General features: G+C 44.5%; 1 protein-coding gene across 9 annotated transcripts in view; it reads left to right on the forward strand.

Moving 5' to 3' along the window:
* LOC140210964 (plexin-A1-like) overlaps positions 1-27,989 on the forward strand; it is a 464,700-nt gene that overhangs the window by 230,089 nt on the left and 206,622 nt on the right. For 8 of the 9 annotated variants that reach the window (XM_072280256.1, XM_072280262.1, XM_072280263.1 and 5 more), the window contains 3 exons: positions 7,284-7,407; positions 10,397-10,550; positions 26,268-26,367. In XM_072280256.1, coding sequence (XP_072136357.1) covers positions 7,284-7,407; positions 10,397-10,550; positions 26,268-26,367 — 378 coding nt within the window. Of the gene's footprint in view, positions 1-7,283; positions 7,408-10,396; positions 10,551-26,267; positions 27,803-27,989 lie in introns of those variants that run through there. The other variant, XM_072280264.1, reaches the window with a different exon arrangement.

The following is a 27,989-nucleotide window of genomic DNA, read 5'->3' on the forward strand; positions in this document are numbered from 1 at the left end:
TGGGATGGGTTACTTTCTCAGGGGCATTCAGAGGCTGCGGGGTGATCTGAGAAAAGTTTATCAAATAATTGAGAGGAATAGATGAGTTAGGGAGTAGGTTGAATGAGAATATTAGGAGAATAAAATGGGATTAATGTTGGAATGATGTAAATGGTGATTGATAATTGCAAGGACTCGCTGGCTGAACATAAGAGCCTGTGAAATAGGAACAGAAGTAGGCCATCTGTCCCGTTGAATAAGATCATGGCTGATCTGGCCATGGACTTATCTGCATCTACCCACCTTTTCCCCATAACCCTTAATTCCCCTACTATGCAAACCTATCCAACCTTGTCTTAACTATATTTACTGAGGTAGCCTCCACTGCTTATCTGGGCAGAGAGACTACCCACTGAAGGGAATATCTCTATGCTGTATCTCTCTATGACACTATGACTATGATTTTGAGTTCATTGCATCTCTAAAGTAAAAGTTTCTGGAGCAAAAGGAGAAGAATTCTGATGAGCTGAAGCTTGGTAGACCTTAAGGATGACAAGATGAGGCTTTATAAGGCATTGGTCAGTCTGCACTGGAATATTGTGAGCAGTTTTGGGCCCCTCATCTAAGGCAGGATGTGCTGCCATTGGAGAGGGTCCACAGGAGGTTCACGGGAATGACCCTGGGAATGGTAGGATTAAGTTATGAGGAGCACTTGGTGGCTGTAGGCTTGTACTCGCTGGAGTTTCGAAGAATGGGGAGTGACCTTGTTGAAACATCGAATATTGGAAGGCTTGGATCAGGAGTTCCCAACCTTTTTCATGCCATGGACCAATGCCATTAAGCAAGAAGTCCATGGACCCCAGGTTGAGATCTCCTGGCCTACGTAGAGTGGATGTGGAGAAGATGTTTCCTGCAGAGGAGGGGTCTGGGACCAAAGGGCACAGCCTCAAAATGGAGGCACATCCCTTTAGAATGGAGATGAAGAGGTATTTCTTCAGCCAGGGGGTGATGAATCTGTGGAATTCATTGCCACGGACAGCTGTGGAGACCAAGTCTTTGGGTATATTTAAAGCAGAGTCTAATAGGTTGTTGTTTAGTCATAGTGTTGAAGGTCATGTGGAGAAGGCAGGTAAATGGGATTGAGAGGGATAATAAATCAGACTTGATGGAATGGTGAGCAGACTCGATGGGCTGAATGGCCTAATTCTGCTCCTATGTCTTAGGCTCTTATGATTTTATTCAAAGCAAACACCACAGTGGAAGAAAAAGTCAATTGCTTTAGAGAGGGCAAGACAAATTCTACCTGTTCTAATATAATCAGAGGCAATTCTGCAGAATTGCAGAGAACCAAGAAAAATTGCATTCAAATGATGCACGTCCTGTCACACGTAGCCCTTTATAGCAGTGTGATTGATTGACAAGCAAGTTGTCCAGTCAATATACCCCTGTCTAGAAATGCAATTACTTTTGCAGTCCTTATGAAGTTCCCCTCCTGCTTATCTCCTGATTCACAGCAGCGGTGAAATTTGAGAAAATCTTGAGAGTCTTGCTTTACACTCCATACGATCGCTCCTGTACCCAGTAAAGTGGCCACTGAATGTCTGCTCATGGTCTCCTGCAGTAGCCCATCCACTTGAAGGTTTAATGTGCTGTGTGTTCCGAGATGCTCTTCCAGCATCCAGTCTGGCTATTCTCCACCGATCTCTCTCATCAACAAGATGCTTTTTTCCCCCGCAGAGCTGTTGCTCACTGGATGTTTTTGTTGTTTTGCACCATTCTCTGTGAACTCTAGAGACTGTTGTGCGTGAAAATCCCAGGAGATCAGCAGTTTCTGAGGTAATCAAACCTTCCTGTCTGACACCAACAACCATTCCACGGTTAGTCACTTGATCGCATTTCTTCCCCATTCTAATGTTTGGTCTGAACAATAACTGACCATGTCTGCTTGCTTTTATGCATTTTGTTTCTGCCACATGTTTGGCTGATTAAATATTTGCATTAACGAGCAGGTGTACCTAATAAAGTGGCCACTGGGTGCAGAACCAGGCTTTGGATTTGTGTAGAGAAAGTAGCTGCAGTGTTTGATCACCCGTCTTCATAGTGATCTCTAGCTTACACTGTGATTATTTAAATCGGAACATTAATTATTTAGTTTCCACTGTTTCTCTGTTTAAACAAGGTGACATTGCTTTTTCAATAGCTGTACAGATCTCGACATGCCTTAATATCATGTGCCTTGGTTTTAAAAAGGATTGTGTCTGCTTAGACAGGAGTCGACTATCAATTATTTACTCCAGAACGATTATACACACTAACAGTTTCGGGAGTTGGTTGGAGCATTGGAATTTCAGTGTAGGAGATTACAAGGAGTTAACAGAGAACATAGAAAATCTACAGCAATGTTACAGGCCCTTCAGCCCACAATGTTGTACTGACCATGTAGCCTCCTCTAGAAGCTGCCTAGAATTTCCCTACCACATAGCTCTCTATTTTTCTAAGCTCCACGTATCTATCTAAGAGTCTTAAAAGGCCCTATTGTATCCGCCTCTACCACCTTAGCTAACAGTGCATTCCATGCACCCACCACTCTCTGTGTGGAAAAACTTACCTCTGACATCCCCCTTGTACCATAGACTAGGTCGATGCAAGTGATGTGGAAACTTTCGAGAGGGTACAGAGGAGATTTATCCGGACGCTGCCTGGATTAGAGAGCATGTGTTTTGAGGAAAGCTAGAGCTTTTCTCTCTGAAGCAGAGAATGAGAGGCGGCTGATAGAGGTGTACAATATGATAAGAGGCATACGTAGAGTGGACAGCCAGAGACATTATCTCAGGGTGGAAATGGCTAATGCAGAAGTGTATATTTTTAAGGTGGTTGGAGAAAGTTGCAGTAGGTTTTTTACACAGATTGCTGGGTGTGTAGATCACACTACTAGGCCTGGTTGGATCACATGTGGACTGTTGTGTTCAGTTTTGGTCACCTCATTACAGGAAGGATGTCGAGCTTTAGAGAGCGTACAGAGGAGATTTACTAGATGCTACCTAGACTAGAGAACATGTCTTATGACGATAGGTTGGCTTTCCTCTTTGGAGTGAAGTCGGGTGAGAGTTGACTTGATAGAGGTGTATAAAGGTGATAAGAGGCACAGGTAGAATGGACTGCTGGTGCCTTTTTCCCGGAGTGCTAATTGCCAGTTTCAGAGTTTAAGGTGAATTGAGGAGAGTACAGCAGTGATGTTTTTGATTCAGAGAGTTCTGGGTGCCTGCAACGTGGTGGTGGTAGAGGCTGATGCAATATTATGCAAAGGTCCTAGGCACACATGCAGGATATACTTGTAGCTGGGGTGCCAAAGACTTTGCACAGTACAGTATTTGTCAACGTGGAGCGGACAGAGAGTTTGTAAATCTGCCGGGAGCAAGGGAAGTTGGGAATGGTGATGATGGAGCACGACTGGAGCGGTATGGGACAGGTGGCAAAGCAGCAGTGCCAGAGGCAGAGGGTAGCTCAGGTGCAGACATACCTAGCGGTGAGACACCAGGCAAGGTCATTTGATTCCAAACAATTGGTTTACTGATCATTACAGAATGTCCCTCCCCACTCCATTCCCCCTTTCCCAACCATGATTCCCCTCCCCTGCCCCCTTCCCACTCTCAGTCCACAATAGAGACCCAGATCAGAATCAGGTTTATCATCAGTCACATATGTCATGAAATTTGTTGTTTTTTTCTGCGGCAGCAGTACAGTGCGATGCATAAAATTACTACAGTACTGTGCAAAAGTTTTAGGCACCCTGGCTATATATATGTCTGCTTAAAACTTTTGCACAGTATGTTTAAGAGACTCTTAGATAGACACATGGATGTTAAAAAATTAGAGAGAGGTTTATGGACTATGTAGAAGGGAAAGGTTAGATTGATTGTGCAGTAGGTTTATATAGACCAGCACAGGTCGTTGACCAAAGGACCTGTACTGTTCTATAATAGGACCATGTGGCATTCCAAGAACTTCCAAGGATTTATTCTGCCAGGTTGAAGCCATGCATTTCGGCTGGCTGGACAGAGACAGGCACCTCCATGACTGGTATAGATATTAGATTAGATTCAACTTTATTATCATTGTGCCGAGTATGGGTACAAAGCCAATGAAATGCAATTAGCATCGGACCAGAAGTGCAAAAGAATAGTGTTATTTACAAAATAACTGCGAATAAAAAGTAAGTGCTACAGCACACAAATATAAAAGTACTGAGACAGTCCAATATGGATGTAATACTGCTTAGCGCTGTGACGTGAGGTTCGGTGATAGCCTTCGTCTTCCTGAGAAAGTTGTGGGGTTAATCACAACTGTGTGATGATGACAGCACCCCAGGGTTCATCTGCTTGAGAACTGGAGCATTTTGGTGATAAGGAGAGACATGATAAGCTTGGTTTGTTTTCCCTCGATATGGGGGATGCAGAGTGGTGACCTGATCGATGTAAGTTGCTCTTTTACCGTTCAAAGTTCAAAGTAAATTTATTATCAAAGTACATATACATCACCATATACAACCCTGAAATTCATTTTCTCAATAACTCTATAGAATAATAACCGTAACAGAATCAATGAAGGACCAATTTGGGCATCCAATTAGAGTGCAGAAGACAGCAAACTGTGCGAGTACAAACAGAAATGAAGAATAATAATAGATAAATAAGCAGTAACTATTAACAACATGAGATGAAGAGCCCTGGAAGTGAGTCCATAGGTTGTGGGAACATTTCAGTGATGAGGCAGGTGAAGTTGAGTGAAGTTGTCCCCTTTAGTTCAAGAGACTGACGGTTAAGGGGTAATAACTGTTCCTAGATCTGGTGGTACGAGTCCTGAGGCTCCTGTAGCTTCTTTCTGATGCCAGCAGTGAGAAGAGAGCATGTCACAAATGTACCAGTTAATAAGAGGCATAGATCGAGTGGACAGCAAGAGCCTTTTTTGCATGTAGAAATGGCTAATATGAGAGGGCATAACTTTAAAGTGTTTGGATGAAAGTATAGGTGGGATTTCAGAGGTCAGTCTTTTTACACAGAAGAAGAAATTTGGAACAGGTCCCCAATGTGGTAGGCTTAAAGGGATTGATGGTTCTGTTTGTAAATGACTTCAATACCAGTACCTCCTCCTCCAATGTAAATGAATCTCCAGTACATTGGTCATTGCCACTTTGAGGAAATGGCAGTCCAGTCAGCATTCTCATGGAGCTGAAAAGTGTTAATGCATTTGAGGGAACCTGCAGGGGAAGGGAATAAAATGATATGAAGATGGATTGTTGAAAGAAAGGTGAAAAGGAAGAGGCTTGGGCAACGTGCACAAAAAGCTTGAGGAACTCGTTGACTCAGGCACCATCTGTGGAGAGAAATGTACAGGCAATGTTTTGGATTGAGACCCTTCATCAGTCAGGAAACCTTGTATGGAGTGTAGACACCAGCCAGGCTGAATGGCCTGTTGGTGCATTATATTTTTATCTTTATTTAGCATGGCCAATGAGCCCACCCTGGACAGTTACACCCATGTGACCCATTATATCCATGTGACCAATTATACCCATGTGACCAATTATACCCATATGACCAATTATACCCATATGACCAAATATATCCATGTGACCAATTATACCCATGTGACCAATTATACCCATGTGATCAATTAGCCTCCTAACCCATACATCTTTCGAACCTGGGAGGAAACTGGAGCACCAGAGGAAAGCCATGTGATCTTGGGGAAAATGTATGAACTCCTCACTGCAGCAGATGAATTGAATCTGGATCACTGGCATAGTAATAGCGTTACACTTAACCACTACTCTGCCAATTTCTTGGTCTACTCCTGTGAAACAAGTTGACCTGTCATGTTTATGTCTGCACCTTACAAAATTCTGTCTTTTGTCCTGATTTTGGTTTGGAAAAAAACAATCCTTTCTCATCCATGTGAAACAAAAATAATCCCTTCAAACTCACTCCGCATTTCCACCCCGTTGTCTCCCCCATAGTAACAGGAGAAGCATCTGACCTTCGACCTTAGCAATGTGGTGACTTTGAATTTATTGCCTAGCCTTCTTCATCGTCTCCCTTTGCTCCATGTGTGGTCTCGGGAAAATGCTTTATGTATTGATTCCCAAATTTAAATGGTTTATAATAAAGAATAGGACTGTTTGGGTAGAGGTGACAGAGTTCACAATCTGAGACATGATAGGCTGGCAGTATGAGGCTGGGATTTCCTAGGACTGTTCACTTGGTTGCTGCTTCATTTTCTGAATTAAATTCCTTGAAGAAAAGAGTCTCCAAAGGAGGCCCTGTGATGTACTTATTCACTTAAGGCCTGGTGATAATTAATGGTAGCTGCTGTAGAAAAGGGGATTGGTGTGGTTGAATGCCGGAGGCAGAGGATTCTACAGTCAAACTGAGACGCAGAATCAAATTTCAAAGTACATTAATTATCATGGGGTTGGGTAGTGGAACAAGTTGCCCATGACTCTAATAGCAGCATCCAATAAGCGTCTCATTGTGCCCTGTTGCACAGAAACTGGCCGTTCGGCCTGTCAAAGCTGTGCTGACCATCCACCACCCAGAGTCATAGAGTCATACAATACGAAAACTCCCTTTGGCCCAGCTAGTTAATGCTGAGACCAAAGTGCTCACCCAAGCTAGCCCCAATGTGGCCCGTAACTTTCGAAACCTCTCCTCTCCATGAACCTGTCCAAGTGTCAAACCTTACGTAAATCATTTTTACTTTATTTCCTCTACACTTCCATTGCTTGACCTGCACTCGAGGTCACTTACCACAGCCAATGAGCCAATTGACCCTCACGCCTTTGGAGTGTGGGAGGAAAGTGGAATACCCAGGGCAAACGCATGCAGTCACGGGGAGAGCGTACACACTCCACACACACAGAGTGTCCAAGGTCAAGATTGAACCCAGCACCCCGGCGCTGTGAGGCAGCGGCTCTGCCCACTGCATGATGTTGCCACCGATTGGGTATAGGAAGTTCAGAGTGAGTGTGTGTGTGTGGGGCAGAGGGAGGATGGGATAGCGGCTTGTTCTGCCGCCTCATTGAGTCATGTAGCACTGTTCTACTGCTGCTGTTTGTGTTGTTCTGCTGAACACTGTGGGCAGGCTATGCTGGTGCTGGATGTGTGGCGACACCTACGGGCTGCCCGCCCCCGCACACTTTTAGGTTGTGTTGACTGTTAACACAAGCGGCACGTTTCACTGTACGTTGCAATGCCCACGTGATGGTGAAATCTGAATCTGATCGTTGACCCTGTTGCTCCCCACAGCTGCTCCCGGAAGGACAAATGTGACCGGGCGAACGAGTACCAACGCTTTGCCTCCAACCTGCGTCAGTGCGTCCAGCTGAGTGTGCAGCCTCGGAACATCTCCGTCACCACCTCTGAGGTCCTGGTGAGTGAGACTGTGTGGCGTTTGATATTGTGTGTGTGGGGGGGTGGAGTTTGTATCTGTATTCTTCTGTTTTGTTTTTCTTACTGGGAGCTGGTTATCTCAAGGAAGGGCATCACTAATTGTCCATGCCTAACTGCCCCTTGGGGTGAGCCACGACCTTGAACCACAGCAGTCCTTCTGGCGAAGGTGCTCCCAACAGCGGGGTGGGGAGGGAGCTCCCGGATTTCGACCCAGCGATAATGAAGGGCCAGTGAGATAATTCCATGTCAGGACAGAATGGACAACGAAGGTGGGGAAGGGAGCTTCCCAAGAGCTTGTTGGTAGTAGAATTGAAACTGGTTTATTACTGAGGTGCATGTGACAATAATATAGAGTGGTGGGTTGGAGATACGTCTCTACCAAAGGAGGTGGAAGTTGCTCCTTCCCTCTGGTAGCCTGCAGATCACTCTTGGGCAAGGTACCTGTTTAGCCCCCGATCAGGGTCATATGAAGCCATGGGAGTGGGTGGTGGATGGTCGTATGAGCAGCTGGTGCATATCACAAGTCCTGGTTATGCCACCACTGACGCCAGGCAGACAATCTCTGAAGAGTATTGATAATGGCTGGGGTCACCCGTCTTGTAAGGACACTGCCCAGAAGAAGGCAATGACAAACCACTTCTGTAGAAAAATTTGCCAAGAGCAATCATGGTCAAAGGAGCATGAGGGCCCATGTCATACGACATGGACTGAGGTACAGTGCCAAACTCGTCATTCGTATGGTTCCTACAGAGCAAATCAATTCACATGCACTTCAATAAAACAGGAACAGAATGCAAAATGAAGTCCAACAGTTACAGAGAAAGTGCAGTCCAGGCAGACAGTAAGGTGCAAGCTCATAAGCAGGTAGATTGTGAGGGCAAGAGTCCATCGCACCCCTCAATAGATTTATCGCAGTGGGATAGAGCTGCCCTTGAGCCTGGTGATACGTGCTTTCAGCAGGGAGGGGGGAGAAGAGAAAATGCCCGGGGTGGGTGGGGTCTTTGATTATGCTAGCTTCTTTACCGAGGCAGTGAGACGAAGATTGAGGCTGGTCCATGTGATGTGAGTTTCATGGGGCCCCCATCTGGCTGGTTGGATTTGAACCCGTATATCTTGATGTGGTGGCCCGGTAACAAATAGTGTCCACAGCCCTCAGTAGTTTCTTGTGGTCACAGGCAGAGCTGTTGCGCTATCTGTGACAAATCTGGATAGGATGCTTCCTATGGTGCGTCACTAAAAGTTGGCGCCGGTCAATAAAGGCATTGCTGAGCTTTCTTGGCCATGGCATCTATGTTGGTTGTTTGGGAATTAAGTTCCTTTCTTTAATTAATAGAATGACATAAGCATTTACACTCCAACCCATTAGATGTAGGAGCAGAATTAGGCCATTTGATCCATTTCATTATGGCTGATCCATTTCCTCTCAGCCCCAGTCTCCTGTCTTCCCCCTTCATGCCCTGATTAATCAAGAATCTATCAATCTCTGCCTTATATATACCCAATGACCTGGCCTCCACAGCCACCTGTGGCAACAATTTCAACAGATTCATCCACTCTCTGGCTAAAAAAATTTCTCCTCATCTCTGTTCTAAAAGGATGCCCCTCTATTTTGAGGGCTCTGGTCTGAGAGGACACTCATTGCCCCTGGACTGAAGAGGTAGTTAACAGCCAACCATATTTGAGGGTCTGGTGTCACATACAGTTCAGAATGAGCAAGGGCAGCAGATTTGTTCCCTCAAGGGCAAATGATGAGCCTGGTGAGATTTTATGGGTTCCAGTCTGCTCTGGATTTAAACCCATATATCTTGATGTGGTGGCCTGTTAACTTAAACAATGTGCACCTAATCCTTTTCCTAATGCGCAAGGAGAATATATTTGATGATTTCAAGTATGTGTGTATTTGAACTGTGAATTCAATGAAGCCAGAATGGTTCAGGGCAGAAATCCAAAGTTACTCTGGAATATTTGTACGGACCAACAAAGTGTTGATGGGAATTGGCTGGGGATCTGGCACATCAGCAGCTGGGCCGTGACCTCTTGGAATTAGCCAGGCAGAATCTGCTTGTTTCATTCTTCTGGCGCAGGGATTGCTGGTGCAAGGGAGGGAAGGGGAGCCTCAGGACAATGTACTCTGAAACCGTTCACTCAGCCCTGTTGCGGGCCTGACGAATCCTGCCCGGCAAACCTTTCCTGCCTCCCCCTCGCTGGTCTCACTGCACAGCAGACCAGAGTCAAAACATTACTGTTTAACCTGCAGAGGTTGGTGTACAGGAGGACCCAGGCCCCACTAAACATCAACACCTTACAATCTCTCAGCCTTTTAAGGGGATTCATTGGAGAGAGCCCACAGGAGGTTGACAAGAATGATCTCAGGAATGAAAGATATGAGGAACATTTGATTTCTCTGGGCCAGTACTCGCTGGAGTTTAAAAGAATGAGGTGGGATCTCAGTGAAACCTATTCAATATTGAAATGATTTGATAGAGAAGACATAGAGAGGACATGGAGAGGATATTTCCAATTCTGGGGGAGTTTAGAACCAGTGGGCACAGCAGCAGAATACTAGGACATCCCATTAGAACGGAGATGAGGAGGAATTTCTTTAGCCAGAGGGTGGTGAACCTGTCGAATTCATTGCCACAGACAGCTGTGAAAGTGAAGTCATTGGGTATTTTTAAAACAGAGGTTGATAGCTTCTTAGCAAGTCATCAAGGGTGACAGGGAAAAGGCAGAAGAATGGGGTTGAGAGTGATAACAAATCTGCCAAGATTGAATGGTGGAGCAAATTCGATGGGCTGAATGGCCTAATTCTGCTCCTATATCTAACCGTCTTATGGTCTTATGGTAATGTGTATTTCAAATGTCCTACCAAGCTGAGTGATCATCTGTCTCCCTCTCCCCCTTCCCTCTCCCCCTCCCCCTCCCCTTTCCTCCTCCCTCTTTCCTCCCTCCCTTCCATTCCCCCGCAGTTAATTCTACAAACCCGCAACGTTCCCGACCTTTCCACCGGAGTCAACTGTTCCTTTGAAGACTTCACAGAGACAGAGGGTCGGATCATGGATGGCCGGATCTACTGTCGCTCTCCCTCTGCCAAGGACATCATTCCTATCACCAAGGGCCAGGGTAGGTCACCTTTATGAACAGAAAGATAATGTGCCCCCCCCCCGCCCCCCATTCTGCACTTGGTGTCTCTGACATCCAGATACCACACTGTGAGCACAGTTGTGGTAATTCCTGCGGTGGGGCGGGAGGGAGGAATTGGACTTGTTTAGCTGTTGTGGTTTTGATGCCTGTTGTGTTTTGTTTTGCTGTGTTCTGTGTTGTTCTGCCAAGCATGGTGGGCATGCTGTGTGGCACCGGAAAGTGTTTCGACATTTGCGGTCTGCTCCTCCCGCACATCTCAAGGTTCTGTTGGTTGTTAAGGCAAATGATGCCTCTCACTATATATTTCAATATTCAGGTGATAGGTAAATCTGCTTCAGAATCTGACTAAGGGAGACTGCTGATGCTGGAATCTGGCGCAGTAGACTAGTCAGTGGATCAGCCAGTATCTGATCGAGTGTTTTCAACCAAAGCATTGGCAATTCCTGTCCTCCCACTGAGGTTGCTTGACCTGCTGAGTTCCTCCAGCAGTTTGTTTGTTGATGTGGTGGTACACTAGTCTGGAGAAGATTGTTTCAGAGATTCATTTTATTGTCAAAGTGTGCATGTACAATACAACTCTAATATTTGTCTACTCTGGATAGCCATTAAATATGGAAAGGCCATGGGTGTCGATGGAAGAAAAGACATCGACTCACCCCAGCACGAAAAGGAAAGAAATAAAACTTGCAGGGCCCAAAACCCTTGTTTTCTCGAAGTGAAAAACAGCCATAACTGGATGTCATATACTAGTGTGGAAAAGATTGTTTGTTGTTATTGTACACTGGTCTGGAAAAGATTGTTTGTTGATGTTGTTCTCTGGTCTGGAAAAGATTGTTTGTTAATGATATTCTGTGGTCTAGAAGAGCTGCAAGTGAATGGGTGATTCAATGGGGAAAACTGTTTGGGACTTTGGATGTTGGGAAGAGACAAAGAATTGTACTTAGACCATAAGACTAGAGGCATTAGAGCAGTATTAGGCCAATCTGCCAATCAAATCTGCTCTGGCATTCAATCATGTCTGATTTACTTACCATCTTGACCCTGTTCTCCTACCTTCTTCCCAAAACCTTTGGTCCCCTGACTAATCAAGAACATATCAACTTCCGCTTTAAATATACTCATTAACTTGGCCTCAACTGCCATCTGTGGCAATGAATTCCACAGATTCACCACCCTCTGGCTAAAGAAATTCTGTTCTAAGGGGACGTCCTGGTATTCTGAGGCTGTGTCCTTTGGTCCTAGAATCCCGCACTATAGGAAACATCCTCTCCTCTTCCACTCTATCTTGGCCTTTCAGTACTTGGTAGGTTTCAATGAGATCCTCCATCATTTTTTTAAACTCCAGCGAGTACCGGCTGAAAGCCATCAAACTCTTGTTATGTGTTAACCCTTCTATTTCAATATTCAACTTCCCATGGGGAAAATTGCAGTTATTATCCTAGAAGCTAAGAACTTCCATATCGCACCAACATTGAATGTTTCCGGCCTTTGATGTGGAAATACAGTACTATGAAAGTCTTAGGCACATATATATCCTGTAGTGATGTAATGTATTACATTGTACTGCTGACACACACAAAATAAGACAAATTTCATGACATATGTGAGTGATGATAAACTCGGTTATGATATGGGTCTCTATTGTGGACTGAGAATGGGAAGGGGGCAGGGAGAAGAGAGTCATGGTTGGGGAAGGGAGAGGGGAAGGAGTGGGAAGCTATATACATAGAGGCTAGGGTGCTTAAAACTTTTACTGTTCTTTTATACTGGATAAAAACTCTGTTACTCCTGACAAAAAGGGACAAGATGTAATGCTGAGGCTCTATAAAGCATTGGTCAGACTACATTTGGTGTATTCTGAGCAGTTTTGGGCTCTATACCCTGACAAGTCCTGGTTATGCAACCGCTGATGGCAGGTAGACTATCTCTGAAGAGTATTGATAATGATTGGGGTCACCCGTCATGTAAAGACACTGCCCAGCAGAAGGAAGTTGTAAACCACTTCTGTAGAAAAATTTGTCAAGAACAATCATGGTCATGGAAAGACCATGATCGCCCACGTCATACGACACGGCACATAACGAACAAACCTCAGAGAGGATGTCCTGGAGAGGGTTCAGAGAAAGTTCACGAGAATGATTCAGGGAATGAACGGGTTAACGTATGGGGAGTGTTTGATGGCTCTTGGCCTGTGCTTGCTAGAGTTGATGGCCTAATTCTGCTCCTATGTCTTTTGGTCTTGTGAGAGAATTGAATCCTCAGCTCTGTCTTTCACATGGCAAGGATGAGCAGCTGGGCCAAGCCTGACGCAGTTTATTAATGCCAGACCCATCCGAGAGTATAAAACAAAGTAACAGCTGCTCTCATCGTCCACTTTTTTGGATGCCTCAGAGGCTGGACTGAGAAAAGTTGGTTGTTGCCTCTGTGAGATGTTTATGAGGGAAGAACACTGAGTAGCCACTTTATTAGATACACCAGCTCGTTAATGCAAATACCTAATCAGCCAAACGTGGCAGCAACTCAATGCATAAAAGCAAGCAGACATGGTCAAGAAGCTCAGTTATTGTTCCGACCAAACATCAGAATGCGGAAGAAAGGTGATCTAAGTGACTTTGACTGTGGGATGATTGTTGGTGCCAGATGGGGTGGCTTGAGTATCTCAGAAGCTACTGAGCTGGGGTTTTTGACACACAACAGTCTCTACAGTTTACAGAGAATGGTGCAAAAAATGCCCAGGGTGCAGCAGTTCTGTGGGTGAAAACACCTTGTTAATGAGAGAGGTCAGAGGAGAATGGCCAGGCTGGTTCAAGCTGACAGTAACTCAGATAACCACACGTTATAGCAGTGATGTGCGGAAGGGCATCTGATCGCACACGTTAAACCTTGAAGTGGACGGGTTACAGCAGTGCGACCACGAACATACAGTACACTCAGTGGCCTCTTCAGTAGTTCTTGGAGGTTCCTAATAAAGTGACCACTGTGTGTGTACTCACCAGCAAAATCTGGGTGTTGCCTTGGATGTCGTGACACATGGAGAGAGAGAGAAAGAGAGAGAGAGAGAGAGAGAGAGAGAGAGAAGAGCCAAAGGAGAATGTCCTTGGCCTTCAATTGAATTATGAGCTTTTGCTGAAAGAAATCAAATTTATATCTCAGCTAAGGCCATATGTAAACTTTGAGCTCTTTGAGGAGCCTTGCGAGTTACATAAGTACATGTTATGGTCTGGATAGGGAGGAGGGGTGGAATATTTACACAAAAATAAAGTTAAGGGAAAAAAAATAGTTGCAAGCATCACCACAGATGTGTTCCAGATGTTCCTGTGAGCTTGTTCTGCTCTTTTCTGCTTGTGCTCTGGGGAATGAGAGTTGAGAACAGAAAATGATCCTTGCAGATGTTGACCGATCCAAGGGTTTGGGCGGGGGGGGAGGGGTTAGTACTGAGTCCCCGTTGGTGCGTGTTTGGGTTTAATTTTGTCTGTGCAGTGATAGAGCTCGCGGTTACTGGCACTGGGACTGCGGGGGGTGGGGAGGGGAGAGAGAGAGAGAGAAAGAGAAAATAATCAGGTCACCAGGTTCCAACATTTATTCAACTAAATGAATTCAAAGTACATTTATTATCAAAGTGTGTATAAATTATACAACCTTGAGATTAGTCTACTCACAGGCAGCCACAAAGCAAGAAACCCAAAAGAACCCAATTTTAAGAAAAGAGTACTACCCATTGTGCAGAGAAAGAGAGAATAAACACAAGTCATGCAAACAACAGAAGCAAGCAACAGCCTTCCAAAGCAAATTGAGTCCATAGCACCGAATCCCTGGAGCGGTTGGAGTAGGTAAAAAGCCTCGGTCTCAGTTCACCACGCAGTGGGGCCAGTCGTTGTGAAGCTCGCAGACCCGAAGCGCGGAGCAGCCGGAGCAGTCTCGCAGCCTCAGCGCCGCGGAGGGAAGAGTGAACACGGCTGGATGTGAGGGATTCGGCCCGAACCCCGCCTCCGGTCCTGACGTCCTGCCTTTTCAATCTATCTGGGCCGGCATTAAAACTGATGACATCAGACTGATGAGCTGACAAGAGGGCCATCACATCAGGACGGGGAGCTTTAGAATCTGAAACAGACTTTTTAGAAGCGTAATTAGGAAACACAGCAAGTAAGAGAAATAATTCTCAAATGATGCCTGATTAATTATTAATTAAACTCTGATGGGAATTTGAATCAGAGGTATTAAGAGATTTGAGGCAAAAACGAATTTGCATTGGCCCAATATTCTCCTGACAATTTGTTGCTGTGAAAGAGTTTTTGACTTTTAAATGCAGTTTAATTTGCTTTAAATATATTTTTAAGTATTTAAGCTTAATAAATTTAATTAAAACATTTGAGTCAGCTTCAATGATTTATTGATATTAATAAATTATATACAATTGTATCCAAAACTATGAGGGGCATAGAGAGAGGAAATGCAAGCAGGCTTTTTCTACTGAGGTTAGGTCAAAGGCTAAGAGTGAAATGTTTAAGGGGAACCGGAGGGAAAACTCATCACTCAGAGTGGTACAAGTGTGAACTGAACTGTCAGTGGAAGTGGTGGATGTGGGTTCGTTTGCAATATTTAAGAGAGGTTTGGATGAGAGGGGTATGGAGGGTTATGGTGCATGATTGAACTCGGCAGGATAGCAGATCAGTATGGACTAGATGGGCCAAAGGGCCTGTTCCTGTGTGTATTGTTCTATGAGTCTGCATGTTTAAGGAACCCTCCATCTGTCCTGATGTAGGATTGTAATCCGAAATGTTGACAATTCCTGTCAATCCCGCAGGTTGCTTGTCGTTCCAGATTATGGTGACTGACTGTCTGTCATGTCCGATGATGACAGGAAACCTGTGTGGGAGAGTTTGTAACGTGGAAAAGCTATTGCAGTTCCACTCTCTCGACCTCAGAAGTCTGGGTCAAGTGGTACGAACAAGTGTCACAAACTGGGGCATTCCTTGGCGCAGTGGATGACCATGGCATCTTCTGTATCTTGTCATGTCCTTCATTCTCCACGGAGTGTTACAGAACTGCCTTCCTAGCCGTTGGATCTCACCTGCCCAGTCTGATGGAGCTGAGTTCGCATCCGAAGAATGACATGTCCCTATCGCGCTGGGGTATGAGGTCACTGACCACCCTCACCTGGTTAAGCCCACCTATCGACTTGGTGTACCGGGGGGATGCTTGCAAAAAGCTGCTTGGAGCCATAGGTGAGGGCTGAGTGTCCAGTGAGGACCAGAGGTGAGTGAGCTGCCTTAGAATGGAGATGACAAGCCCCTTCACCAGTGGTGCTACCCCTCCATGGACACCCTGTGCAACCCCATGCTCCAGATTACAGGAAGGCAAATGCAATGTTACATTCATTTTGAAGTGGCGAGAATATGAAAGCAAGGAAGTCCACATTTGGAGTACTACAAGCAGTTTTGGGCCCCTTATCCTGAAAAGGTTTAGCAGAATGTTTATGAGAATGATCTCATATGGGAATGAAAGGGTTAACATATGAGGAACACTGAATGGCTTTGGGCATGTACTCGCTGGAATTTATAAGAATGAGCGGGAATCTTATTGAAACATACCAAATTTTGAAAGGCCTAGATACAGTGGAGGTGCAGAGGATGCTCACTATAATTGGAGAGTCCAGGACCAGCGGGCACAGTCTCAAAATAGAGGGATGTCCATTTAGAAAAGAAATGTGGGGGGGGGGGTGGAATTTCTTTAGCCAGAGGGTGATGAATCTGTTGGAATTCTTGCTACAGATGGCAGGGAGGCCAAGTCACTGGGCATATTTAAAACTTGGGTAATAGGTTCTTGATTGGTCGGGGTGTCAGGAGAATGGGCTTGAGAGGGATAGTAAATCAGCCATGATAGTATGGCAGAGCAGACTCAATGGGCTGAATGGCCTAGTTCTACTCCTCTGTCTTATGGGTGTGGTGTGGTGCCTGTTAAATGGGCTGCTTCCTCCTGGATGCTGTCGAGCTACCTGAGTGTTGACCAAGGTGCAGGCACCCAGCCAGGAGACAACCCATCCATGACATAGAAGTTTGGTGGGAGTTGTGGTTCAGCACTTACAAATCAGAATCAGGTTGGATACCACTGACATATGTTGTGAAATATGTTATTTTACAACAGCAGTACAATACAAGGTTCGAAGTAAGTTTATTATCAAAGTACATATACATCACCACATGCAACCTTGAGTTTCATTTTCTTGCGGGCGTTGACAGTAAATCAAAGAACTCGAATAGAATCAGTGATTGACTGACCCAACCAGGTGGACAAACAACCAATGTGCAAAAGACAACAGATCGTGCAACTACAAAAGAAAAAAAAGCAAATAATAATAATAAATAAATAAGTAATAAATATCAAGATCATGAGATGAAGTCCTTGAAAGTGAAAGTGAATGCATAATTTAAAAAGCTATAAATTACAAAATTACAATGACAAATACATATAATTTGAATTTATTTTTAGCACAAAAAGGAGAAAATAAGTGAGATAGTGTACATTAATTCATGGAACATTCATAAATCTGATGGTGGTGAGGAAGAAGCTGTTCCTAAAACGTTAAGTGTGTGTCTTCAGGATCCTGTACCTCATCCCTGATGGTAGCAATGAGAAAAGGGCACGTCCTGGGTGATGGGGCTCCTTAATGATGGGTGCGTCCTTTTGAAAATGTCATGGATGCTGAGGAGGCCAGTGGCCATTGCGGAGCTGTCTGAGTTTGCAACTTTCTGCAGCTTTTTCCGATCCTGTGCAGTGGCCCCTCCACACCAGGAGATGATTCAACCAGTTACAATGATCTCTGTTTTGCTTTGCCATCGCTGAATTTATTTCAAACCCACAGGAGCTGGCATCAGGGATACGCTTGTGAAATGGATCCAACTTGCCAGTACATTTGGCTTCAACACAGAACGCTGACCACTGCTGAACTGTGCGCTGCCATTATCCGATGTGTCAGGCAGGGTTACAGCATTTCGGAGTGTCTCGTGGAATTCCTTTCACTGTGCGGTGGCTGTAATCCGTTCTGTCAACAGAAAGTCCCATTCCTGGAGTTGACACAGCCGTCGTCATGGAGGCAGAGAGCTCAGAAATGGGCCCTTCAGCCCAGCCTGTGAACACCGACCTTTGAACTTATGCTGGTGCTACAGAGAAACAGAATCACTTTATCATCATTGGTGTTTGTCACGCAATCTGTAGTTCAGTGCAAGATATAAAATTTAATGTAAGTGACTATCACTAAATAGGTACACACAGTACTGTGCAAAAGTCTTAGGCACACATATATATAGCTAGGGTGCCTAAAGCTTTTGCACAGTACTGAAGAAATTGTATGTACTGTACTGTACTGCTGTTGCAAAAAAAAACAAATTTCATGACCTACGTGAGTGGAGATAAACCTGATTCTGATGTGGGTCTCTATTGTGGACTGAGAGTGGGAAGGGGGCAGGGAGAGGGTTGGGTTAAAGGAAAGGGAGAGGGGAGGGAGCGGGAAGTACCAGAGGGACGTTCCGCAATGATCAATAAACCAATTGTTTGGGGTCAAATGACCTTGCCTGGTGTCTCAGGGCTGGGTGTGTCCATACCCCCACCCCGGTACTCCTTCTCTGCCACCTGTCCCACACCCCTCCTGTGTCATTCCATGGGTTGTTTATAATTATTTTGTTTTTTTCTGTTTGTATTTGCACAATTTATTGTCTTTTGCACGTTGGTTGATTGTCTGTTTTTGTGTGCAGTTTTTCATTAATTCTATGGGGTCTCTTTGTATTTACTTTGAATGCCCACAAGAAAATGAATCTCAGGGTAGTATACGGTGACATATATGTACTTTGATGATAAATTTCTTTTGACTTTGACTGTCCTCCTGTGTTAGACACGTCTACTGAGGATGTGTCGTCACACTTTGATTGACAAGTTTATCGGTGCCTTGCCCCCGATGGTTCTGGTCACGAGGACAACAGGCGAATGATCCAATTATTGGAAGTGCCTTTCGGAAACATGAAATGTCAAATACCACATGGCAGTGTGGAATTTCAATTCAGTGTATTAACTATTCAGGAACCTCTGTGTAATATACATTCAGTGGCTACTTTATTTGGTACAACAGTACACCTCATTGATGCATATCTCTACTCAGTCCATCACATGGCAGCAACTCAATGCATAAAAGCATGCAGACATGGCCAAGAGGTTCAGCTGTCATTCAGACCAAACATCAGAATGGGGAAGAAATGTGATCTAAGTGACTTTGATCGTGGAATGATTGTTGGTGCCAGATGGGGTGGTTTGAGTGTCTCAGAATTTGTTGATCCCCTGGGATTTTCACGCATAACTTTCTCTAGAGTTTACAAGAATAGTGCAAAAAGCAAAAGAAAAACACATCCAGTGAGCAGCAGTTCTGTGGGTGAAAACACCTTGTTAACGAGAGAGGTCAGGGGAGAATGGCCAGATTGGTTCCAGCTGACAAGAAGGTGACAGTAACTGGAATAACCACACGTAACAACAGTGATATGCAGAAGAGCATCGCTGAGCGTACAACACATCTAGCCTTAAAATCAATGGGCTACAGCAGCAGAAGACCACACTTGGTTCCAGATCGGTACCTAATTAAGTGTCTGCTGAGTGTATGTGGAACATTTGATGCCTCTGGGCCTATACTTGATGGAGTTCATATGGATGGGCGGGGGGTGATGGGATCTCACTGGAACTTAGTGTATACTGAATGTTTAAGATAACCAGAATGTGCAGAATCTCTTGTGTTTAAGGATACTGAAAGACCTGGATAAAGTGGCTGGGGAGAGCATGTTTCTCTCAGTAGGAGTGTCTAGGATCTGGTGCCATAGCCTCAGAATAAAGGGACATCCCTTTAGAGCAGAGATGAACAATTTCTTTAGCCAGAGAGTGGTGAAACTGTGGTATTTGTCACATTTTGAATCAGAATCAGGTCTATTTCACTGATAGAGTCATCAAACACTACAGCACAAAAACAAGGGCTTCAGCCCATCTAGTCCCGTTGACCTGCACTGGGACCATAGCCCTCCATGCCCCTCCCATCCATGTACCTATCCAACTTCTCTTAAATGTTGAAATCAACTACACTTCCATCATTTGCGCTGGCAGCTCATTCTGCACTCTCACCACCCTCTGAGTGAACACTTCACCTTTCATCCTTAACCCATGACCTCTAGTTGTAGTCTCACGCAATTTCAGTGGAAAACACCTGCTTGCATTTTCCCTATCTATATCCCTGATAATTTTGTATTACTCTATCAAGTCTCCTCTCAATCTTTTACATTCTAGGGAATAAACTCCTAACCTTGAACTGAGGTTCTCCATTCCCAGCAAAATCCTTGTAAGTTTTCTCTGTGCTCTTTCGATCTTATTTGCATCCTGTAGATAGGTGACCAAACTGCTCACAATACTCCAAATTAGGCCTCACCAATGTCTTATACAAGTTCAACATAACATCCCATTTCCTGTTCTCAATTTAGCCCTCAAGATTTCCTTGTTAAGTGTTCTTTTGCATTTCTTACATTCCTCAAGTATCTCATTTGTTCCTACCTTTCTATTCCTGCTATGCACCTCCTTTTGTTTTTCTTAACCAGGGCCTCAATACCTCTCACAAACCAAGGTTCCTTAAACCTGTTATCCTTGCCTTTATTCTGGCAGCAACATACAAACTCTGTACTCTCAAAATTTCACTTTAGAAGGCTTCCTACATACTAAGTACCCATTGTCAGAAAACAACCTGACCTAATCCACACTTGCCAGATCCTTTCTGATACCATCATAATTGGCCTTTCTCCAATTTAGAATCTAAACCCAAGGACCCCACCTATACTTTTCCATAATCACCTTGAAACTAGTAGTTGCAAAGTGTTCCCCTACACAAACTTCTGTCACCTGCCCTGTATCTAGTATCATACTCTCTCTAATTGGGACCTCTATGTACTGATTAAGGAAACTTTCCTGTACACATATGACCAACTCTTTCCCATCCAGTCCTTTTACAGTATGGGAGTCGAATCAATATGAGGAAAGTTAAAGTCACCTACTATAGCAATGTTATGCTTCTTGCAACAGTCTGCAATCTCTATTCAAATGTTTTTCTCTAAGTCATGGACTGTTGGATTGTCTAAAATATAGCCCCATTAATGTGGTCATACCTTTCTTATTACTCAGTTCCTCCCATAATACCTAACTAGATGTGCTCTCCAGTCTGTCCTGACTGAGCAATACCGTGATATTTTCTCTTGACGGGTAATGCCACCCCTCCATCTTAAATCCTGCCCGCTGTATCACGTCTAAAACAACAGAATCCCAGAAAATTGAGCTGCCAGTCCTGCCCCTCCTGCAACCAAGTCTCACTAATGGCTACAGACTCATAATTTCCCACGCTGATTCACGTCCTAAGCTCAATGCCTTTCCTGCAATTATCTTTGCATTGAAATTTACGCAGCTCAAAACATTAGTCCCACCACGCTCAATCTTTTGATTCTTGAATTTGTATGTAGGCTTAATATCTTTCGCTATAACCTCTCTACTGTCTTTTCTGATGATCTGGTTCCCATCCTCATGCAAGTCTAGCTTAAAGGTACAATATATGTCACAAAGTTTGTTGTTTCACAGCAGCAGTACAACACAATACATAAAATATAAATTATAATATGAAATATGAAGTATATTTAAAAGTGAAATTAAATAAGTAGTGCAAAAAGAGAACAAAAATTTGTGAAGTTTTGTTCATGGCTTTATGGGCTAACCAGAAATCTGATGGCGGAGGGGAAGAAGCTGTTGCTAAAATGTTGGGTGTGGGTCTTCAGACTGCTGTAGCTTCTCCCTGATGGTAGTAATGAGAAGAAGGCATGTCCTCATAGCTGGGGGTCCTTATTCGTGGATGTCACCATTTTGAGACATCAGCTTTTGAAGACGCCCTTGATGATTGGGAGACTTAGCCTGTACTTAAGCAGAGATTGATATGTTCTTGATTAGTAAGCGGGGGTTAAGGGTTACAGGGAGAAATTGAAAGAATTGGAGTTGAAAAAACAAAGACATCAGTCACAACTGAATGGTGGACAACCCTCAATAGGCTGAAAGGTCTAATTTTGCTCCTACATCTTACAGAGCTTATAGTAATGATGAGCACAAAGTTACCCAAGTCTTTTATAGCTTTAACTGGTATTGGGAATGCTGAGCTGGAGGGATGGGTGTTATTGGGTACGTTGGAGAACTGGAGGGATGGGTTTCATTGGGAATGATGGGTTTTGTTGGGAATGTTGAATTGGAGGGATGGGTTTCATTGTGAATATTGTGGAACTGAAGGGATGGGTTTCATTGTGAATGTTGAGCTGGAGGGATGGGTTTCATTGGGAATGTTGTGGAACTGAAGGGATGGGTTTCACTGGGAGTGTTGATCAGGAGGGAGGGGTTTCACTGGGAGTGTTGATCAGGAGGGATGGGTTTCATTGTGAATGTTGTGGAACTGAAGGGATGGGTTTCATTGGGAATGTTGATCAGGAGGGATGGGTTTCACTGGGAGTGTTGAGCTGGAGGGATGGATTTCATTGGGAATGTTGTGGAACTGAAGGGATGGGTTTCATTGGGAATGTTGATCAGGAGGGATGGGTTTCATTGTGAATGTTGTGGAACTGAAGGGATGGGTTTCATTGGGAATGTTGATCAGGAGGGATGGGTTTCATTGTGAATGTTGTGGAACTGAAGGGATGGGTTTCATTGGGAATGTTGATCAGGAGGGATGGGTTTCATTGTGAATGTTGTGGAACTGAAGGGATGGGTTTCACTGGGAGTGTTGATCAGGAGGGATGGGTTTCACTGGGAATGTTGTGGAACTGAAGGGATGGGTTTCATTGGGAATGTTGATCAGGAGGGATGGGTTTCATTGTGAATGTTGTGGAACTGAAGGGATGGGTTTCACTGGGAGTGTTGAATCAGGAGGGATGGGTTTCATTGGGAGTGTTGAGCTGGAGGGATGGGTTTCATTGGGAATGTTGTGGAACTGAAGGGATGGGTTTCATTGTGAATGTTGATCAGGAGGGATGGGTTTCACTGGGAGTGTTGATCAGGAGGGATGGGTTTCATTGGGAGTGTTGTGGAACTGAAGGGATGGGTTTCATTGGGAATGTTGAGCTGGAGGGATGGGTTTCATTGGGAATGTTGTGGAACTGAAGGGATGGGTTTCATTGGGAATGTTGATCAGGAGGGATGGGTTTCATTGGGAATGTTGTGGAACTGAAGGGATGGGTTTCATTGGGAATGTTGATCAGGAGGGATGGGTTTCACTGGGAGTGTTGATCAGGAGGGATGGGTTTCATTGGGAATGTTGTGGAACTGAAGGGATGGGTTTCACTGGGAGTGTTGATCAGGAGGGATGGGTTTCATTGGGAATGTTGTGGAACTGAAGGGATGGGTTTCATTGGGAGTGTTGAGCTGGAGGGATGGGTTTCACTGGGAATGTTGTGGAACTGAAGGGATGGGTTTCATTGGGAATGTTGAGCTGGAGGGATGGGTTTCATTGGGAATGTTGATCAGGAGGGATGGGTTTCATTGGGAATGTTGAATTAGGAGGGATGGGTTTCATTGGGAATGTTGAGCTGGAGGGATGGGTTTCAATGGGAATGTTGAATTAGGAGGGATGGGTTTCACTGGGAGTGTTGAGCTGGAGGGATGGGTTTCACTGGGAATGTTGATCAGGAGGGATGGGTTTCATTGGGAATGTTGATCAGGAGGGATGGGTTTCACTGGGAGTGTTGAGCTGGAGGGATGGGTTTCATTGGGAATGTTGTGGAACTGAAGGGATGGGTTTCATTGGGAATGTTGATCAGGAGGGATGGGTTTCATTGTGAATGTTGTGGAACTGAAGGGATGGGTTTCATTGGGAATGTTGATCAGGAGGGATGGGTTTCATTGGGAATGTTGAGCTGGAGGGATGGGTTTCAATGGGAATGTTGATCAGGAGGGATGGGTTTCATTGGGAATGTTGATCAGGAGGGATGGGTTTCACTGGGAGTGTTGATCAGGAGGGATGGGTTTCATTGGGAATGTTGTGGAACTGAAGGGATGGGTTTCATTGGGAATGTTGATCAGGAGGGATGGGTTTCATTGGGAATGTTGTGGAACTGAAGGGATGGGTTTCATTGGGAATGTTGATCAGGAGGGATGGGTTTCATTGTGAATGTTGTGGAACTGAAGGGATGGGTTTCATTGGGAATGTTGATCAGGAGGGATGGGTTTCATTGGGAATGTTGAGCTGGAGGGATGGGTTTCATTGGGAATGTTGATCAGGAGGGATGGGTTTCATTGGGAGTGTTGATCAGGAGGGATGGGTTTCATTGGGAATGTTGAGCTGGAGGGATGGGTTTCACTGGGAATGTTGATCAGGAGGGATGGATTTCATTGTGAATGTTGTGGAACTGAAGGGATGGGTTTCATTGGGAATGTTGATCAGGAGGGATGGGTTTCATTGGGAATGTTGAGCTGGAGGGATGGATTTCATTGGGAATGTTGTGGAACTGAAGGGATGGGTTTCACTGGGAGTGTTGATCAGGAGGGATGGGTTTCACTGGGAGTGTTGAGCTGGAGGGATGGATTTCATTGGGAATGTTGTGGAACTGAAGGGATGGGTTTCACTGGGAATGTTGATCAGGAGGGATGGGTTTCAATGGGAATGTTGAATTAGGAGGGATGGGTTTCACTGGGAGTGTTGAGCTGGAGGGATGGGTTTCATTGGGAATGTTGATCAGGAGGGATGGGTTTCATTGGGAATGTTGATCAGGAGGGATGGATTTCATTGGGAATGTTGTGGAACTGAAGGGATGGGTTTCATTGGGAATGTTGATCAGGAGGGATGGATTTCATTGGGAATGTTGTGGAACTGAAGGGATGGGTTTCACTGGGAATGTTGATCAGGAGGGATGGGTTTCATTGGGAGTGTTGAGCTGGAGGGATGGGTTTCATTGTGAATGTTGTGGAACTGAAGGGATGGGTTTCATTGGGAATGTTGATCAGGAGGGATGGGTTTCATTGGGAATGTTGTGGAACTGAAGGGATGGGTTTCATTGTGAATGTTGTGGAACTGAAGGGATGGGTTTCACTGGGAATGTTGATCAGGAGGGATGGGTTTCATTGGGAATGTTGATCAGGAGGGATGGATTTCATTGGGAATGTTGTGGAACTGAAGGGATGGGTTTCACTGGGAATGTTGATCAGGAGGGATGGGTTTCATTGTGAATGTTGTGGAACTGAAGGGATGGGTTTCATTGGGAATGTTGATCAGGAGGGATGGGTTTCATTGTGAATGTTGTGGAACTGAAGGGATGGGTTTCATTGGGAATGTTGATCAGGAGGGATGGGTTTCATTGGGAGTGTTGAGCTGGAGGGATGGGTTTCATTGTGAATGTTGTGGAACTGAAGGGATGGGTTTCACTGGGAGTGTTGAATCAGGAGGGATGGGTTTCATTGGGAGTGTTGATCAGGAGGGATGGGTTTCATTGGGAGTGTTGATCAGGAGGGATGGGTTTCATTGGGAATGTTGTGGAACTGAAGGGATGGGTTTCATTGGGAATGTTGATCTGGAGGGATGGGTTTCACTGGGAGTGTTGATCAGGAGGGATGGGTTTCATTGGGAGTGTTGTGGAACTGAAGGGATGGGTTTCATTGGGAGTGTTGAGCTGGAGGGATGGGTTTCATTGGGAATGTTGTGGAACTGAAGGGATGGGTTTCATTGGGAATGTTGATCAGGAGGGATGGGTTTCATTGGGAGTGTTGATCAGGAGGGATGGATTTCATTGGGAATGTTGTGGAACTGAAGGGATGGGTTTCATTGGGAATGTTGATCAGGAGGGATGGGTTTCATTGGGAATGTTGATCAGGAGGGATGGGTTTCATTGGGAATGTTGTGGAACTGAAGGGATGGGTTTCACTGGGAGTGTTGATCAGGAGGGATGGGTTTCATTGGGAATGTTGTGGAACTGAAGGGATGGGTTTCATTGGGAATGTTGATCAGGAGGGATGGGTTTCATTGGGAATGTTGAGCTGGAGGGATGGGTTTCATTGTGAATGTTGTGGAACTGAAGGGATGGGTTTCAATGGGAATGTTGAATCAGGAGGGATGGGTTTCACTGGGAGTGTTGAGCTGGAGGGATGGGTTTCATTGGGAGTGTTGTGGAACTGAAGGGATGGGTTTCATTGTGAATGTTGATCAGGAGGGATGGGTTTCACTGGGAATGTTGATCAGGAGGGATGGATTTCATTGGGAATGTTGTGGAACTGAAGGGATGGGTTTCACTGGGAGTGTTGATCAGGAGGGATGGGTTTCATTGGGAGTGTTGAGCTGGAGGGATGGATTTCATTGGGAATGCTGTGGAACTGAAGGGATGGGTTTCATTGGGAATGTTGATCAGGAGGGATGGGTTTCATTGGGAATGTTGAGCTAGAGGGATGCATTTCATTGGGAATTTTGGGGAACTAGAGGGATTGGTTTCATTGGGAATATTGAGTTGGAGAGATGTGAATGTAAGTAACTGGATTTTCATGAGGGTTAAGAATAAGGAGGTTGGGTTTTATGATCTTGGCTGAACTGCTGTGTTTGATATTGATGCTGATATATTTAATCCTCCTTGAGAATCCATCATTAATGACCATCTCACCATTTGCTTTGTGCAGGAGACAAGCGGGTGGTGAAGCTGTACCTCAAGTCCAAGGAGACTGGCAAGAAGTTTGCCAGCACGGACTTTGTGTTCTACAACTGCAGTGTTCACCAGTCGTGAGTATTTGTGCAGTTTCCTGGCGCTGCACTCTCCCCTCATGATCAGCCCTACTGCTGGGACAGTCCATCTGGTCATCAGCTGAACTCTGACACCCTTCGTTTAAACCTACCATTTAACAGACTATTCATCACTTAGGAACCAGAACTATTAATAATTTGGCACTCTGCAAAGATTGGCAACTATTAAGTGGAATCTCTCTATATTTCTGTACTTCCAAGGGTATGCTATACCTGCAACATGAAAATTTTTGTTTAATTTTCATTTGCTAATCAGAGGCACGCACACAAGTAGGTACTAATTAGTATCCCACAAATGTAATTGAGGTTTTGAACCTCAAGAGGATTGACAAGGGCTGGGTTGTAGATGTTATCTACAAAGACTTTAACATGGCTCTTGATGAGGTCCAGAAAGTGAGATCATATGGGATCCATGGTGAGTGAGCAAACTGGATACAGGTTTGGCTTGGAGGATGGAGAGAGAGGTAGTGGAGGGCGGTTTTTGAGGTTGGAGGCTTGTGATCTGTGGTGCACTGCAGAGGTCAGTGCTGGGTTCCTTCTGTTTGTGATATATATTAACATGTTTATAATATATTGTCAAGGATTCCATCTTTTAGATAAGACTAATATACTCACAATATGCTGGAGGAACTCAGCAGGCCAGGCAGCATCTATGGAAAAGAGTAAACAGTCGATGTTTTGGGCCGAGACCCTTCATCAGGACTGGATAAAAGAGATTAGAAGTCAGATTAAGAATATAGGAGGAGGAGAGGAAGAAGTACAAGGTAGTAGGTGATAGGTGAAGCTGGGCGAGGGAGAGGGGTGAAATAAAGAGCTGGTAAGTCAATTGTTGAAAGAGATAAAGACCTCATCCTATTCCTGCCATCTTTGATTTACCAATGATAAAAAACCGTCATTTAACCTCTTCAGCTTGTCCGATGATTGCTTTCGTTACTCTAATGGCTAGAAGATCTATACTATTGAGTTGGAAAGAGGTTAGTCCTCCAACTACATTTCATTGGTTTTCTCAAACTATATCTTGTTTAAATCTAGAAAAAATTAGAAGTGTCATTTTTGACCCATCTATTAAATTTGATGAGACTTGGAGACCATTTATTCAATACTTCCACATGATGTAATTTGACCCTTGCCAAATCTATTTTGTGATTTCAATATATGGGGAGAGGAGCGGAATTGGCGACACTATTGGTTCTATCTGAGGTATCATAATAGCCCTTTCCTTTTCTTTTCTTAGTTTTCTTTTAGTTTGGGTAGATTAGTTTTTTTTTAAGGGGATTTTTTTTTCTTTTTCTTTTTTTAATGATATTTTTGTATTTTATGTATACTCTTTATATATTTTATTGTTAATCTGTGTGATTTTGGGATGTTTACTAACTATGTGTTACCTGACTGTGAACTTTAATAATTATTATTAAATAATGATGCAATCCCAATTGCTCTGTACTTACTTTTTGTAATGTGTATGATGTTGAAACTAATAAAAAATTGAAAAGGAAAAAGCAAGAGATAAAGGGCTGGAGAAGGGTGAATCTGATAGGAGAGGGTAGAAGGCCATGGAAGAAAGGGAAAGGGGAAGGATACCAGAGGGTGGTGGTGGGCAG

The sequence above is a fragment of the Mobula birostris genome, chromosome 16 (genome assembly GCF_030028105.1).
Source record: "Mobula birostris isolate sMobBir1 chromosome 16, sMobBir1.hap1, whole genome shotgun sequence".
In the NCBI taxonomy this organism is placed as follows: domain Eukaryota; kingdom Metazoa; phylum Chordata; class Chondrichthyes; order Myliobatiformes; family Myliobatidae; genus Mobula; species Mobula birostris.